Below are 18,314 nucleotides of genomic sequence, written 5' to 3'. Positions count from 1 at the left end.
ACAAAAGTATAAATATTTTAATAAATATCAGAAATGTGTTTAAAATACAACCAAATTAAATTTTGCAGCATCTTTAGCAATTTGTAAGCAAAATAAACGGAAAGTCTCTATGCCAACTCAAAGGAAGACAGATGGAGATGTTGTGTACAAGGGAAGTTGGAGTAACGTTTTTATTTAATGCTGAGAAGATAATGCCAAGTACTCACTAGGTCTTATTACAGAGAAGAAAATTTCACTGTTTACAGTTCTTCACATGCAAATAATTCCACTGCATGGTGAAATTAACATGTGATATTTTAATAATACCAGTGGCATGTAGTGATAACTAAAATTGTGCTTTGGAGTTAAACCCTCTTGTATTCACATCCCAACTCCGACAGTTACTAGCTATGGAACCTAGAGCGAGTTACTTAATTCTATTAGCCAAAGTTGCCGCATCTCAAAACGAGGATAACTCTGCAACCTTAGTGCTCTGTGAAGATTATAAGTTACATAATATATGTAAAGTGTTCACAGTGCCAGACCCATAGTAACCACTCAAGTTGTTTACCTCTTGGAGTAATTGTTCTTATTATTCTAATATTAATGGCCTTTTTATTGTGGGGGAAAGTATTACTTAAAAATGCCTCACTTCTTCCCCTTCAGAATCTCTTAGTAACTTGTGTTGGCTGTAAGGAAACTGGGAAGTTTAAAGCAGCATTCTGAACATGAACTTCTTACTCTTTAGCATATAACTGTGTTAATCACACAGTGATTTCATCAAGGCTACTATTCAGTGTCTACTTTTATAAGTTAACTAACCACCCAGATATTTCCAGAAAACAGTCAATCATTTCACACAGACTTTTTTGATATGATTATTTCAATCACCAGCTAATTTTTAACACCAGTCTTTCTTAATTAAAATTTATAATGCCTAAATAAGAAGCAGAACAGGCCTCTGTATAATTTTAAAACTAGAACTTGTACACTAGCAAACTTAGCAGGTTGGCCAATCTCCTGAGGGTCTTTTCTTTCCTTCTGTGAAGTGGAGCAATGGTGATTGCAGGCTCCCAGCAAAGAGGTATTTTGAGAAACAGAGTGTAATGAAGTGTCCAAATGCACCAGTGTCAATATAGGCATATGTATTTTTAAAGAATTAACATCTATTTAGTTATCTACTTATGTTCAGTCACTCGATATAAATGTTCCCAGTTGTACATTGTGCAATTTTACATAAACTAAATTAGAAGTTCTATGACAAAAACAGAATTTAGTTCTACACACTGCAGTGATTTTAATAGTAATATTAATGTGAATACCTAATAAACTATTAAATAATACTTTAAAATAAATTTTGGGTTCAAGTACAACTTAACACCATGATACATGGATTTATACTGGCCTTCTTTGGGAATGAACTATTACTCAATATCTAATCAACTTCAAGCCAGTTAGAAAATTTGAAGACCAAATTTGGCTAGAATCCTTTCAAAGTGTATAGCACTTTTATATGTCTATTAAACATCCAACATTATTTCATAATGCATTATTTGTGCAAAAGGAGAGCTGGGCACAATTCCTCAGACACAGAGAAATATCTGTTGGATTTATCGAAGTGGGAAAACTTCTCAGCTTGTTGCCTGTCATGATTTACAGGAGGCAAAACCACGCCATGACTGCCGAGTGTCCTGGTTCCATGGCTGAAACAGGTGGTCCAACTTTAACCATGGGAAAAGTTGTCTTGTCTTAAAGAATGTGGCCGGTAACCTCCATAATTGTGTCTTTAAATGTGAAACATGTGCCTCAAAGCCATTGTTTCTCTTACTTCTTGGAAAGTATTATGGGGGAGGAAAATTCCTCCATAAGGATAATGTAGGTTTTACAATGAGTGTTTGTGAACAGTTAAACAGATTACAATTTATGATCAGATTTAAAAGGCATGATAAAAAATATGCAGTTATCCAGAAAAGCAATATTATTCTAATTTAATGAATCATTTCAATTTAAACTATGCTATCAAAAAAGTTACCCTTTAAAGGAAATAGCCATTTTTAGTAAACAGGGCAATCAGAAGAAGTCTGAAAGTTAAGAAAGGTCCACTGTTTTTCTCATATTTGTAACAGGAAAAAAAAAAAAGATTTGACCTTAGTGGACTTAACATTGACACCTAGAAAGACATTAAGTCACTTTCCATTTCCCAGCCTTGCAGTAGTCTCCTATTACAACCATCTACAAAATGTATGGCAGCTGAAGGTAGTACATTTGTTCTGTCTTTCATCCTGATCATTCTTAAGGTCATTTTTTTCCAGAAAAGAGTTCCATGCTGCTCTCCTCATGGCAACCCCCAATGCACTCTAGACTTTCTTTCTGACCAGTAGTTCACCCTCAACCCCCACCTAAATGGTTAGTTCTCTAAAAACATGGACTATGAGTTACTACTTACTCCTGAGGCATCAGTCTGGCATAAGGCACTATCTATGACTATTTATTAAATTAATAAAAGACTGAAAAAAGAAGTCACCAGCCTTTCAGAGTCTTACATGATATCTTCATTATTCAAGCAAACAGAGAGAAACTCTTCACTGAATGCAGGTGAACTCCCCGTGATTACTGCCTCCGTACTAACCAGACTAACCAGGCCTGCGGCCAGAAGTCCAGTTAGAGGCATGGTTAGACACCAAGAGACTCTCTGAGGGTCAGGCTACCAGCACTAAAACAAATTGATTGTGTATTCAACAACTTGCCACTTCTCTCCAGCTCTCTCTCGCTCACATGTCCTCTTCTCCCTTCAACATTATGCACCAAGTCCAAGATCAATCTTCTAAGTGCTGCTAATAACTAGGCAGATCCCTACCCAAAATTTATCAGCCCATTGCTTCTTTTTACCATTTAGCTCATTTAATTCTAAAAGACTTTTTTGGTCTTTTTTAATACAGATATTTTTCAAGCCAATATCAACTGCAAATTATTGTTTTTTCTGAATATAGTTTTTTAAGTCTTTAGTTTTTTCATTGTTGTTCAAGTACAGTTGTCTCCATTTCCCCCCACTACTCCTCCCTGCCCCACTCGCCCCCACCTCCCACCCTCCATCCTACCCAACTTTGGCTTTGTCCATGGGTCCTTTGTACGTGTATGAATACAGTTTTTGATGTAAAGGGATCAGTTGACAGTCAAATGAGAATAAGAATGAGAGTTGAGGAGGGCCATAGCATTTCCAGGATTTGTCCTTACCACACCCCACCAATCAATCACCTTCCTATCACCAGTGGTGACTATATCTGCTTAGATCACTGGCCTCTACAGTAAAACTCATCCACTAGTGCCTTGAAACAACCTAGAAAACACTAAGTCAAATAGGTTTTAGAAGCCAAGACATCGTTTATGATAGAGAATAAGCGACAAGAGAGGTATACTTCTGTTTCAGCAAGGCTTTTAATTCTTTTTTAAAGATTTTACTTATTTTTAGAGAGAGGTGAAGGGAGGGAGAAAGAGAGGGAGAGAAGTGTTGATGTATGGGAGCTGCCTCTTCCATGTCCCCAACCTGACCAGGAACTGAACCAGAACCTCTTAGCCTGTGGAGGAACACCCAAACCATGAGCCACACCAGTCTGGGCAGGCTTTTAATTCGTGTCCACATCAAACTTTCACGATAATTTAGCAATCATTTTTCTCACTTATAAATAGTTTTAGATGTGTAAAAGCTTAAGGGAGAAATATATCTAGTGAGTGCCAATCCTTCTTCCTTCTTTCAGCTCTTGCACTGGGCTGAGTGCTACTTCTTCCATCATTGGGACATAGAAGGAAGAGCAAGACATGATCTTAGTTAATCTTTCCAGAACTGACATTCTAGTGGCATTACCAAATGCAGACACAAATAACCACAAGGCAAGGCAGACGTGCTGCCTGTGGCTAGAAAGACAATTCTATTTAAAATCTCAAATAAGTGACCCATTTAAGTGATATTGAAATTAATTTATTAAATTTGTGATTCTACCTCCAGGTTATGGTAAATTTCAAATTTCTAAATAGATTTTTGGCCAGTAAATGAAACTTGTTCTTTACTGATGCAGTTGAAATAACTTCAGCTCTTACTCAAGCTACTTTTTTGAAAAGTAAAACAAACATTTATTGTTTTTACGTACATAAGACAAGAATTTTTCAATCCTGTTGGAATCCTAAAACACTTCTAGTTTTTAGTTGGTTTCTAGGTTGCCCAAATAATAGGTATTGGGCATCATTTCAGATTAGAAGAATGACTCCATAAAGTTGCTCAGAACCCAGAAAGAGCTTTAAACTCTTAAATCCTATGGCAAATCTCTGGATTTCAGCCCAATATCCATACACTAAATATTACCCTAATACTCCAAAATGACAATCAGGCTCCTGACTTTGGTACAAATCTTTAGTTCAACATCATTCTTAAAATATTGGTTCAGGACAATCCCATAGCCTTTTTATTTGGAACAAACAACTAAGTGGAAGCTTGGATTTAGTTCCTCACTATACAACAGGTAGATCCCATAGCTCTCAGTTTCCAGTGTAATAAAATTTAAATGTTTTACCCAGTCAGGGGTGAGAGTGAGGAGGGTATGAAGGTTGTGTGTGCTCTCTTGTCAAGTAAATTTGGAAAACTATATATAGTTTTATCCTAGAGTTTTGCAATTCATACTAGTTTGGTATAGGTTTGGAGAATTTCTGCTATGAAGAACTTATTCAGCTTTATATAACTTAATATTTCCCAGTTGGTTGGCCACAGAAACTGTGCTGCATTATATCTCGAAGGGCACTAGTGTTCTATGAAACAGTTTGGGATTCGCTGCCTTGAGAAAAATCTGCAAGCTGAGTTGATTCTGAATTTCATCTCAAATCATTTCCTGAACATTATCTACAAGTACACCTAAAGTTCAAATAGGCAGATAAGTGGGAAGTATTATAATAGCTTTTAATGGCATGTGATAAATATGGTATGTAAGGATATTTGAACATGCTCATCTCTGGTCTTACATCATGAAAATAAACTCAGTTTCAGAATTGTCCTGATAAATAAGCAAGATTATTACAGTTTTAGGCACAAATTTAACTTGTAGATTCAAGTCCCCTGAGTAACATCTGCAATACTCTTATTATCATTTCAACCCCTCTGCATACTATTTTGCTTTTGTTTGTTTTGTTCTCCAAAATCCTTCCACTATCTTATCAATCTATTATATTCCATTGCCCTTATTTTTAAGGGCTATTTATTGTACATTTTATTAGAATCCTTTGTATTTAAATTTACTCTAAATTGATTTTTATTAAATTTGTGAAAAATTTTATATAAAGTTTACCTTTAATTTTTATATAAAGTTCTTCCTTACCTCTCTTGCTTTTTTCTCTCCTGTTCACATACAGCTATTTTCTTCCTATTTATTCTTAGCAGGACACTCACTAATGGCTCTCTCAAGTACTCATGTTCACTCCAGTAGAAGTGATTACATTCTTCTGCAGGGAAGTCTACGGGAGCAGGTGCAGACCTTCTAGAGCTGTCCTCCCCAATGTACACCAACCATTTTCCCTCCAACAATGGTATTGTCCATTTAAAAGGCAAGTTTTACCTGAACGTGGATATTGGATAATTCTCTCTCTTTCCTTACCCTAGTCCCTTTGTCTTTATATACTACAATACGATTCCATTCAAAACTACCTAACTAGAATGATATTTTTTTGGTTAATGAATGTAGTATGGTTTCTTTACCTAAGTCAGATAGAATCTCAAATGCAGGTATGAATTTTAGTCAAGTTAAATGTTTTGTGATTCTTTAATGTGGCTTCCAGAACCGTGTAAAAGGCAGAGGATCTTCATTTGGCAGCCAATTCTGCATGTGGAAAGATTGGATCTGAACTAGGAGGACATTATGCTAAGTGAAATAAGCCAGACACAGAAGGACAAATGCCAGAGGATACCACTTACAGGATGATTCTAACATAGTCAAGCTCATAGAAGCAGAGAGTAGAATGGTGGTCCCTAGGGGCTGGGGGAGTAGGAAACAGGGAGGTATTGTCAAAGGTTATCAAGTGTCAGTTATGCAAGATGAACTAGTCCAAGAGATCAACTGTACAGTGCAATGGCTACAGTTTATAATATTGTATTTTATACTCAAATATTTATTAAGAGGCTGAATATTATATTAAGTGTTCTTATCACAAAATTATTATTATTATAAATTAAAAGGGCAGGAGGAAGCTTTTGGAAGTGGTGGATATGTTTATGACATAAATTATTCTGATGATTTCACAGATATATACTCATTTTCAAATTCATCAAGTTGTATACATTGAATAAGTACAACTTTTTATGTCAATCATACCTTAATAAAAGGTTTTTTCATGAAAGATCAGATATAGTTTAGAACAAGGAGGAATTTGCATGGAAACCTATTACATTTAAGGATTTTTTTTCTATTTATTACTTGGACATACACAATTCCTGCCTTTTCTTCTATGTGCCATATGTGCAATTAAAATACAGAAGTCTTATATTTCATAGTGATATAAAAGAAGTTATTGCGCTACCCAAAATTGTCTGATACAGAGGAAGGAAGCTAGGATCCTTAATCCCACACTTACAGAGAGAACAAATGTCTAGCTTCATATGCTTTTCACTAACCTGGATAGACCCTACAGGCTTATAGTTTCTCCCCCCTTGGGTTTTCCAGACTGGAAGTGGTCTTTTCCAATCACTTCCTTTGAACTCTCTAGGGTGACTATAGGAGGTGAGACCTTAATTTGGCAGCATCTGGGTTCATGGTCATAAGTGGCTCATTTAAGCACCAAGTAACTAGCATTGAAGCCTGCTTCAGCACCACTTGAAAGTTTCCGCAGAGATTCAGACCTGCCTGTCATTGTGAGAATGTGGCACAGGACCTCTTATCTCTGCAACAAACTCATTCAGCAAAGAAGCCTTCTTACACAGCAGCTTTAGGGCTGTCACCACACGCATTTCCAGACCAGTTCACCAAATGTTAAAACCATGGAGATTTGTCAGAGAGGTCAAATGGAAGAACTAACTTCCTTAATGCATAATTCAGAAATTCACTCTTGATAAATCCATTTCAAAATCCTGTAGGATGCAAGCTAACCCTGGAGCCTTCTAAGGGTTCCAAAACTTATTTGGGACACCTGAGGGGATTCAGGCTGAATTAGAACCTCTGGTCCCATTAATTAGTGGATTTCAACCTTCCCTGCCGAGTAAAATCCCCAGAGAGCTTTAACCAACATTAATACTTTGTTCCGTCCCACCTTTAAGGTTCTGATTTAACTGAGCTGTGGTTTTCCCGGTAATCTAATGTGATCCCCGTAGTCCAGTGGCTTCTCAGCTTTGGCGACATGTCAAGATTATGTGGCGAGCTTTTAAAATTCCTGATGCCCAGGCTACACACCAAATCAATTTAATAAGAATCATTGTGGGTGGGACCTGGCATTAGCATTTTTTTTAAATTCCCCAGCTGATTACAATATTTAGCTGAGGCTGATGAATAGAAAAATCTAGAAAAGAAAACCCTTCCTTATATCTAAAACCTGGCTTCTTGCACTCTCTCCAGTTTACTTGAGTCTCTGATTGCTCTAAAGCTACAGGCTGAAGTGTTGTGATACAGCTGAGTAACAAGGGAAAATACATGTTCAGATGCTCAGGGTTGATATAGAAATGAAAGTGATAGTTCAAAACTGAACTAACAAGGAAAATGGGGACAGACTCATAGATGGAGAGCGAGATGACACCTGGGGGCTGGGGTTAGTGGGTGGAGGGATAGAGCAAAAAGGAAAAAGGAAAAAGGACTCATGGACATGGACGACTGTGTGGTGATTGCCGAGGGGAGGGAGGTATAAGGGGACTAAATGGTAATGGAAAAAAATATAATAAAGATTAAATCAAAAAAGAAAGTGATAGTTCAGATGAGAATTTACAAAATAAATAAGAAATGTACCTGTGGCAATAAATTATTAGCACTTTATAATTGTGAGGCACTTGCATTAGCCCAAGAAAAGAGGAAGCCTATAGAGTGAAAAATAATCTTCAATATTAGACTTCAAAAATAGCTAATATTTTCAAACTGCTCCACAGAACATTACCCATCTTCTGTAATTTAAAGTCTTGATAATTTACTTAAGGGAATGCAGGTCATCAGTTCTACAGGATTCCTTTTTGTCAATAATTCTAGGATATTGGTTCAACTCCATAGATATGTTCCTCATTATGTTTTTTAAAGGTGGGGTTGTCCTGGTTTTCTTATTTTTTTTTATTTTGACAATGTGAATTATTGTTCTTTTAGTTAACTTTCTGAGAATTGTTTAGATCATAAGCAAGTTTACCATATGTAGATGTGATGTGTATATTTGGTCGCTACTAGCAGAGATTATTGTTGATTAGGAGTTTATCCAAAGAATTGTTGACAATTGAGTCGCTGAAGATTTTGTAGCCAAAGTCAAATCCAACAACACTGTGTTTATTTGTTTTTTGCCAATTGTTAGGCCATATCCCGTCACAGTCTAACAATCCAAAAGAGAATATTGCCAAATTATTGGCCAGTTTTCAGAATGGCTAACCCTTTTCTTGCTATGGAATTTAACAATGCTTAACTATAACAAGTAAGGCATAATCTTTTTTTTTGAATTGGTGGTTTGACAACTAAGAATTTTTCCTTAAAAGGGATGGCTGATATTGACCATTGCTGGGAACAGCAAAACTTTTTAGTAATTGGGAGCCAAAAGCAAGGAAAGCACTCAGAGACTGAGCTCTCCGTTCCACATCTGACTGGCAGGCGGTTGTCGGTTGCCCAGTGCACTGCTGCCACCTCTCACTCGGCACCTTCATCCCCAGCTTAGACAGCAGTGTTATTTCTGTCAGGTGTGGAGTGATTGTTTCTGTCTGCTGAGGGCTTGCCTGGTCCAACAATTATCTGAATTCACCCTCTGGCCCTGTCTCCGAGGAGAAAACTCTTTCTGACAACAGCAGTGGAAGTATTGACCATCCATTGCCAGTCCCTTTATGATGTTATTAACACTCTCTTTCTGCAAAGAACATGATACGTATTTCATTTTTGAGGGACATTGTAGGCTTTTATTACCCTTTTATTAGTTCAGGTTAGGTTCTAGGTTTATCACTTAGAACCCTATTCGTAGGCTAACTGTGAAGCCGCCTACGAGAACGATTTGAGAGGAGAGGCTTTCTTGCCTCCTGGGTAATAATAGCATGAGATCTCAGGACCAGTTTTCCAGTAACAGCTTTTCTCCCCTGAGGAGTCAGAAATATGGTCCCTTGGCCTCTCATAGGTTCCTACATTTACATAGTTGGGCCTTGCTCATATGTCTACTAATACAAGTCTTATTTCTGTTGGGTTCCTTGGTACGCTTTTTCTGCTATTCAATTCTAATATAAATTTAAAATATTTCACAAGACAACACTGTAATTAAGATAAGACTGAACTAAGATTGTCACAAGCCAAGGTAGCTTAGATAATTTTTTAAATTTTTTTATTGATTGATTTTTTTTTGAGAGAGAGAGGAAGGAACAGAGAGAGAGAAACATCGATTTTGCTGTCCCGTTTATTTACACATTGATTGGTTGATTCTTGTATGTGCCCTCACCAGGGATCACTCCAGCAACCTTGGTGTATAAGGACAATGCTCTAACCAACTGACCTACCTGGCCAGGGCAGTAATTTTTTAAATTACCTAAAGATGTGAGACATGAGCTATCATATCCACCTCCCTACCATTCCACCTCTCTTCTTTCAGGCCTTCCACCCACCGATCCCAGCCCAACACCTTCTGAGAGCAGAAATATAACACCCATATTTTCCACTGTGCTACTCACTCCAATCCACTATCTTAACAACACCTATAAACTACATTCTTATGCGGAGCTATGCTTATTACTGGTGAAGTAAGCAGTCCTTCGAGACCCATTAATATCCTGAGGTTAGTTCCTTCCTTTATTTTTTTCTTTCTTTCTCACTGTAGCATAGTATTAGAGGAGAAACGGCTTACCAAATTGGCTTTTTAGTTAGTCAAGATTCATGATAAGTTTATTTCAAACTACAAAATAACTTCAGCATTTTGTGTATATTTACAAATGCCTGTTTTAAGAAATTTGAAGACAAATAAAACTGACATATGTAAATGCATTCCAGTTATAGATATTTTTAATCCTACATAATTATACGTTTTCACTTTTACTGAATTAACATCTAATTTTTCACTTTTTTATTATTTGAAAAAAGCATTCAAGAGAAATTAGTCAGCATATAGAAGAATTCTTTAGTGTTTAGGTTTGATAACCTTATTACTACAATTTTAAATTAGTTCTGAGAGTTCATCCTTATCATTGAGATAATATCATTTGAGTCTCATTCAACATGTGTGACAATGATGAACACTTAGATTTTCCACATTTGTGTTACATAATTGCTGTGGTTTAGAATAACATAGGCTTTATGGACTAGAAAATATATTAGAAATCATCTGAGCCCTGGCTGGCATAGCTCAGTGGATTAAGTGCGGGCTGTGAACCAAAGTGTCGCAGGTTCGGTTCCCAGTCAGGCCATATACCTGGGTTGCAGGCCACGGCCCCCAGCAACTGCACATTGATGTTTCTCTCTCTCTCTCTCTTTCTCCCTCCCTTCCCTCTCTAAAAATAAATAAATAAAATCTTAAAAAAAAGAGAAATCATTTGTATATATCCCATACCTTACAGATGAAAAATTGAGAATTGGAAAAAGTAAAAACCTGTTCCAACATCATTCACAAGCAGGGATTAGATTATATGTTATAATATACACCTGGACTCTGTCTATGATAAATCTGAATAACTTAAATGAAGTGATTGTAAGCCAAATTCTGTTGCTCACAAAAAAGTGACCAACCACAAAACTTTCTCCCAAATAGTTATTTCCTTAGCTAAACTTCAGCATAATCAGAACAATATCCTAAAAATAACATATCTTTATTAATAATAGTAACTATAAACCATAACTGTTAACAGTCTATTAAATGTCCTTAACCCTCTATATTAATTATAGTTAAAGTATTAGCTAAGAAGCCTGAAAGCCATTCATTAAAACAAGTAACAGAAGTTTTAACCATGTCCTAGGCAGGCCTGGCACTGTCCTGGACATCATCCCCATGCATTCCCTTTTAATCGACTTCAACACAGTATTGTAAGATCAGGTACTAATAATATTGTTCAAGTACTAGTAATACAAACAAAATTTATTTTCACTCAGGAATTTTTAAATTCAAATGTATATATTGGGGTATATATTTTACCCCATTAACTTTAATACTATTGAAATTGGCTATTAATCATAAGTGCTAAATGATAACTCCAACCCTGATATTACCACATGAAAAGAATAACTGATTCCTGAGGAAAGTGTGAGGCTCATTAGTTGAAAGTTATGGAATGAACATCTTTTTCAACTCACTTTTATTTCTCCCTTCACATTTACCTTTTTCTCAAGCTGACATAGAACTGTGACATAGAAGACGTACATAAATAAAATGTTAGGAGGAACCTATTCTTCTCTTGTGCCTTGGTAAATAATTAAACAGTCCAGTGCAAGTTCATTGTGACATGAACAAATGAGGATGCCACTGACTCCCTTCCATTTTATAACTGCACACAATTGCACGAGTCACTGAGTGCATGTTTGAGCACTGATTACCTTTACATCACAGAAACAGTCTTTCAAAGAAAATCAAATTATTTTTTTAAAATAAATTCTCTGTTCCTCAAACTAATAAGTAGTTTTTGGTGACCATTTACTGAATACTCATTAGCATTCCTAATGAGTCTTTCTAGCGGACAATAAATCATATTTCAGTGTGAATAATGTAATTTATATTCTGTTTAACTTATGAGCATTTTAACTTAGGACATGGAGAGTATATTTTCAAATTAGCTTGGTTATCAGCTCCAATTATAATATTAGTAAATTTGCCCTATTCCAAGAGAACATACAAAGTAGTGTATACTGTGGAGGTACGTTTAAAACACTTTTTAGGAACATAGTTCAACTATCCAAATGTAGAGAAATTAGAAGATGATATTTGATTGTTTTCAAAAGTAAAAAGGAAACAGAAAGCATGTCACTTGGAAATTTATCTTTTCAGAGCTCGTGATGGTTCATTAGTAGTGCTGTAAATAAAAGACTTTACTTACTGTAATTGTTCTTCATCTCTTGGGTCCCTTTGACTTTGCCTCGTTTATCAATTCTCAGATACCACTGTGTTCGACAGAAGAGTCTTCTCACTCTTATATCCCCTCCTTCCATGTAATCATAACTTCTTGTGTGTCTCTCAGGGCTGGAACAGTTCACATTTGTAGCCATTTGCTCTGAAGTCATGTCATTGCAAGCTAAAGATATAGTGCCCACTAGACAGATAATGTGAAAGCATGAGCTGTAGAGCAAAGTTGGCAGGATCCATGTCAGTATCCATTTGCGCATTATAGTGTAGTGCTCCGAGTGTTCATGAATAACATACTGAAAATTAAAGCTTGAGTGATTGTTGCTCCTAGGTCATTGACCTCTTCCTGTCTGTGAGTTGTAGATTGATTTAAGGAAGAATAGTTGCTCTTTCCAAATTGTTAGCCTTATCCTTTCAGTTCCTGATAACAGCAACACAGGGTCCCTCCTTTACTCTGCTGGGGTATCCTTGTAAAAGCAGGCTGTGGTGAGCTCAGTTGCTGTGACGCTGTTTGCTACTTGACTTCTGTTTGCAAGGAGAGATTAAGAATAAGGACAGGAGGAGAAAGGAGGATGAAAAATTGTAGGTTTAACTTTCAGTGGGTAAAGAGTATTGTAATACACAGTGTAGTATAGACTATGGAGGTACATTTCAAACAGCTCACAGGATTTCAACATTTTTACTACTTTGTATTTAGATTTATAAAGGTTATGCATTGGTAGAGATAAATCAGAATATGATTGTACCATTCATTCCAGTTGTTATTTGATAAGAAACATCCTGCAATTAGAGCTATTGGTTTAAATTAAGTTCTAAAATTGCTGCTAACAAAGTAAAAATGCTTTCCCTAGATTTCTTCATTATATGCTTTCACATTTGTGTTTAATCAATCATTTTTCTCCTGAACTGCCCACATTTCACAAGTTAAATGTCAGGATTGCTCTGGAAAACTTCAGCCTTATCTTTATGCAAGTTCTACACTGAAATTACTATAGATAATTACGTGGCTCGAATATCTGGTAACTTTACTTTTCCCTTCAGTACACAAACCAGAGAAAAAGATAAACTACTAGAAAACATTCAGCGTTATTTTTTAAGACAAATAACAGTAACTTACTTGTTCTGTTGATAACAGCTGGATGCACAAGAATTCCATGTCTGTTGTCTGCCTGGTGCAACTTGAGCCTCTCTACTGTAGCTACAAACTACTTCTCAGCTGAGAAGTTCTCCAGCAGAATCATAATTGTTTCCATAAATCAACAGGCAGGAGGATTTTCTCTGTGTGTGTGAGTGCGTGTGTGCTCCTGTGTATGTGTGTGGAGCCTTTTATTCAGGGCTTTTCGATAAATACCTTTGCTGACCTCATTGGAAGCAATTAAAACTTAACCAGTGAGCTGTTAGATGAATACAACAGGGAGAATAAAGGAGGCTTGTATAGTATTCATTCAATGGTCATGAGAGGGAGCTATGAACATGGTTTATGCTGAAATTTACAAGTGGGTATCTCCCTGGTGGAAACAGCTCTCTGATTCTGAAGCAGTTAGAAGGGAAAAGGGAATTTTTTAGACCATCTTTACAGCATAGCAGCTGTATATAAGTTGATAAATACTACTTTGAACATATATAAAGGGACTTTTTAACAGTTAGAAGATCTTTTTTATAGCTTTATGATGCATGCATTTCTATTACTCCTCTGTGCTCCGAATACTAGAATAAAACTACGAGTCTGAACTAACACATCTCACTGTCCTAAAGCACAGTATAGCTGAGTCACAAGTATATCCGTTTATACAGAAGTACTTTGCCATTGTATATGTATATCATTTCTATGTCTTATATTTCTAGACTGAAAATAAGGAGACCTGGGTTCTTATTTGAGCTGGGCCACTAATCACCAATATGACCTTGAGCAAGTCACTTAACATTCCTGAGTCTCAGCAGCTACATTTGTAAAGTTAGTATATTAGTCTAAATTATTAAATGGTGTCTTATAGTTTTACAATTCTGTGGCTTGTAATTTTAACTATTGATAAATATAAGGAAAAGCAAACATGTTTTAAAAATTATTCTTAAAATTTAAAAAGTAAAGAAAATGATTTTACATTGATTACCAGTATTTGACTGATGCCTCAAAAAAAGAACATTAGCACAAGAAATAAATGTTCATTTATGGATGGAATTATAAGAGCTATAGCTAATATAAATAAGAAAGCTATATTACTTTCCAACATGAGTTGTTCTCTCTTTTACTTCTGGCTCTAGCACACATATACTAGTTTTCTAGTCTTTTATTATATATTTGCTGCAGAATAATTGCACTGTTAATCTAAATCAATATTTACAAATGTATATTTTTCCCTTGTTAATACCCCTAAAGCATACACTCACCCACCACACACACACACACACACACACACACACACACACACTGCATTTGAAATGCACCACATTACCACCAGGTGGTGCATGTAGACCAAACAGGACAAGGAAATTGGATTATAGTTTATGTGATTTCCCTTTGTGTCTGTACTTTTGGGGAACAGAATCAAGAGCACAGAATAGTTTAAATGTACCCAGGTACTGTAAAAGCACCAGATATTGAAGTTAAGTTTATCAAGGCAGAGGAGTTTGGGCCCTGCTATAATTGCATCTGTAGAAAGCTAGATGGCTGCAAAAAGATTATATCATGTATTTCTTAAAGGAGAAGAGAAGGAAAGAAAGTGTGATGCCACTGTATTATGAATCATACCCTCATTAGTTCTGTAGGCAACAATAATGAGCAGAACCAGAATTCCCAGGACTTGGATATTCCCTCTAAAGAAATGAAAATTATTGTCAGTTCACATGTAAATGTATTCAGGAGCTACTAAAACTGCCTGTTCCACACACTGACCCTACAGACTTTAAATAAAAAAACCAACAGATTAGAAGTCAAAATTTTCTAATTAAACACTTAAGACTTCAATAAAAAGAAATAGATAGTTTAAAGAATAAAGAGTGCTTGGTGCCTCCTGAAAATCTGCTTTCTGGGGTGAATCATACATTTGGAAATGACCTGAGTGTGAAATTGTGATCTATGCACTGCAAGTTCATTAGATGCCGTTGTACTCTGTCATATGAAAATATGATCCCAGTAATATTAGTGAACGTCTTAATCTCAACCAGGGAAGTGTGTTTAAATCATTTGATCATCAGTTTCCTCAGTGGAGAATAATAAGTTGAGGATGGACCCACAAGCTGCTTCACAGGCACCACGCTGTAATGACAGCTCCTTAATGCCCTTCTTAGACTTATGCTTTGAGAAGGATTCTCCAGAAACCAGGAGTGACTTACATATCTCTACATGGGGTAACCCTCTGTGCTTTTTAAAATTCTTAGTAGCAATAATGTTGACAAGAATTTATTTTCCCTGTTTTAATGTACTTATAGTAAAAGGCTAAATACAAAAAACTTTGAAGAAATGTCTTTTTTGTTGTTTCCAGATTGAGTTAACTTCATTTTTTTATTGAAGTTATTGAAGTTTAATTTTAACTTCATTTTCACTTCTATCTCTTAAGCTTTACATTTTTAAAACAAGGGATTCTTGCATGTATTCTTAAAAATTGACCTTTTAAAAACATAACCTTAGAAACTAAAGATTAGCACCTGGGATTCTTCCAAAAGAAACAGTGCCTAATATTTGTCTAGTTTGATTTGGAGGTAGAATATGTAAAAAGAATACAAGAATCTATTTTGATGAATATAATGAAAATATGGGCAGTTGTTAAAGTAATAATCAACCAGCTAGTTTTGCTTAAGCAACCTTTGTTATATCCCTACTTCATGAAGAGGTTAACTATAGAAAATTGATTTCTTCAATTAATTTTGCATTTTAGTAATGAATTTTAAATTTATATGACATTCATAAGTATATATAATATAACCAATAGAAAAGAACATCATTAAGTGTTTTCATTACTTTTATTCTTACATCCTATCCTATTCCTCATTCTCCTATTTCCCCACCCTTTCCCCAAAATATAGATAATCATTGTTAGTTTCATGAGTATATTTCCAGAGTTTCCTATGCATATAGAGGCAAATTAAATACATATATGTGTATATATTTCTTTTTACTTTTTCTCTTTTTATACAAAAAGTAGCATACCACACACCATGTTCTACATTTTGCATTTTTTACTTAGTAAAAATGGAAAATCTTTCTGTCTTAGTATTTAGGAAATTTCTTTACTTTTGACAGCTGCATAGTACTCCATTGAATGAGGATATAGCATGGTGTATTTTACTAGCCTACAACTGATGAACATTTCACTTTTTCCAGTCTTTCTTCTGTTATGAGAAATACATGCTGCAAAGACAAAAGCTATAAATGTGTAATTTTGGTACTGTAAAAATATATCTGTAGGATTCATTTCCTGAATTTCTCTGGGTCAAATAGTATATATACTTACTATTTCAATAGATATCGCCAAACTATGCTCCATGGAAGTTATATTAGTTTTAAAATCCCACTAGCATTATATAATAGTGCCTGTTTATTCAAAATAGTGTGTTGTCAGACTTTGGGGATTTTGCTAATCTGACAGATGAAAATGTCATTTCATTGTAGTTATCCTTTGCATCTGTCATCTGATGAGAGAAAGTGATCATCACAGACAAATAGTATAAAGAAAAGGTGTGAGCATCCACAATAGGTGGCAATAGGGAAGGTTTCCCTACAATAAGGCCAGCAGAGCTGAAATCTGATGGCTGACTGGGAGTTAACCAGATGGGGAGGTACCTGTATTATACAGACCATATGTTGAAAGAGAGCATGTCTTTTCCAACACTGAAACACCAGTGTGCATCCAGTAGGAAGAATGAGAAGGAGTGTGGTGGTGCATGAGGAGGCTGGAGAGGCAGGCAGTGTGTGGTGGGCTAGGTCAAGGAGTTTGATTTGGATCCTAGCAGCAATAGGAAGCCACTGCAGTGTGTTAAGTAAAAGAATGACGTGATCACAATTGCACTTTCTGCCTCTATTCTGACATAGCTTATTCAACTCTTATCAGTAGAATAAGTTTATGAAATATTAAATTGTTCTCATTTATACTATTGTTTTTGTTCTTCAGATTTTTTAACAGATAGCCAGGCTTTGTCATTGGAAAGATGGGGGAGAATAAAGCCGTATCTACTTCCTGACTTAAGTAAAGCCTAAATCCATTTCAAAGGGTTATGCTAAGTTCTCTGAAAAAAGGGAAGCATAAAAGTGCCTTTGACAAGCAGTTCATGGAAGGTAAAGTCCATAGACCAGGGAGCTTAGGGAAAAAAGTCCATTTAGGGAGTAAAGCTCCTATATTTCTGGTTACACCACAGCACATAGCAGAAGCAGAAAAGCTCCAGAGAGTAAGGGCTGCCTCATGTCTCTAAGCAGATGGACCCATAAGAACCCCTCAAAAAGATTTCCCATAGTTTAAAAGAAATCTGGGAACAGCAAGGAGCCCAGACCTAGGGGAACTGCGTGAGCGGAGTCAGCGCACACCCTCAGAAGTAACCAAAGTAGACAAATGACTCAACAACCGGAGGCCCTTGCTTTGGCCCTAAAACAAACCCTTGAACCAAACCAAAGCCCATCTTGAAGCAGAACAAGGAAACCCAAGAATAATTGAGGTTAAGTTTTCCGCAACTGGGGGCAGGGGATGAAATTCTCAAAGTTGAAACAAGGTCAAGTTATAAACATAAATTTATATGTAATTTCTTGCGTATTTGAGAGTGTGGGCCAAGATTTATTTCCACTACATGCCCACAGCTGTCGTCACACTACAGATTTATCTTGGTCTCTTCTGTCAGTCCCACTCCATAAATTTAGCCTAAGCATTGAATCATGCCATACAACCAATAGTACTTATGGCCTGGATTCATCCACTAAACAAATATTTATCAAATAGCTCCTTGATGCCAGATGTTGTCCTAGACTTTTGGAAATGCAATGGTGAATATTCTGGAAGTGATCTCTACCCTTATAAAGCATGCATTCCAGTGAGAGCAAACATAAACAGATAAATCTGTGATTTGAGTAGGGAGTTGGGGTAGGTTGGAGATATTAGGATACAAAGAAAGGTGTTCAAGGA

At 36.1% G+C, this 18,314-nt stretch overlaps 2 protein-coding genes across 2 annotated transcripts in view; one reads left to right on the top strand and one right to left on the bottom strand.

Moving 5' to 3' along the window:
• Positions 1-13,547, bottom strand: part of FGF7 (fibroblast growth factor 7) — a 69,818-nt gene extending 56,271 nt beyond the window's left edge. The window contains exons 1-2 of the mRNA XM_045822331.1: positions 13,325-13,547; positions 12,182-12,732 (exon numbers count right to left, since the gene is read on the bottom strand). Of these exons, the coding sequence (XP_045678287.1) occupies positions 12,182-12,467 (286 nt within the window). The 5' untranslated portion in view covers positions 12,468-12,732; positions 13,325-13,547. The remainder of the gene's footprint in view (positions 1-12,181; positions 12,733-13,324) is intronic.
• FAM227B (family with sequence similarity 227 member B) overlaps positions 1-18,314 on the top strand; it is a 189,486-nt gene that overhangs the window by 107,415 nt on the left and 63,757 nt on the right. The gene's annotated exons all lie outside the window — the stretch shown is intronic.

This window comes from Phyllostomus hastatus, unplaced genomic scaffold (genome assembly GCF_019186645.2).
Source record: "Phyllostomus hastatus isolate PE091 unplaced genomic scaffold, TTU_PhHast_1.1 phas_scaffold_501, whole genome shotgun sequence".
In the NCBI taxonomy this organism is placed as follows: Eukaryota; Metazoa; Chordata; class Mammalia; order Chiroptera; family Phyllostomidae; genus Phyllostomus; species Phyllostomus hastatus.
Note: the sequence above shows the minus strand (reverse complement) of the source record. Positions and strands in the feature narration are given on the sequence as shown.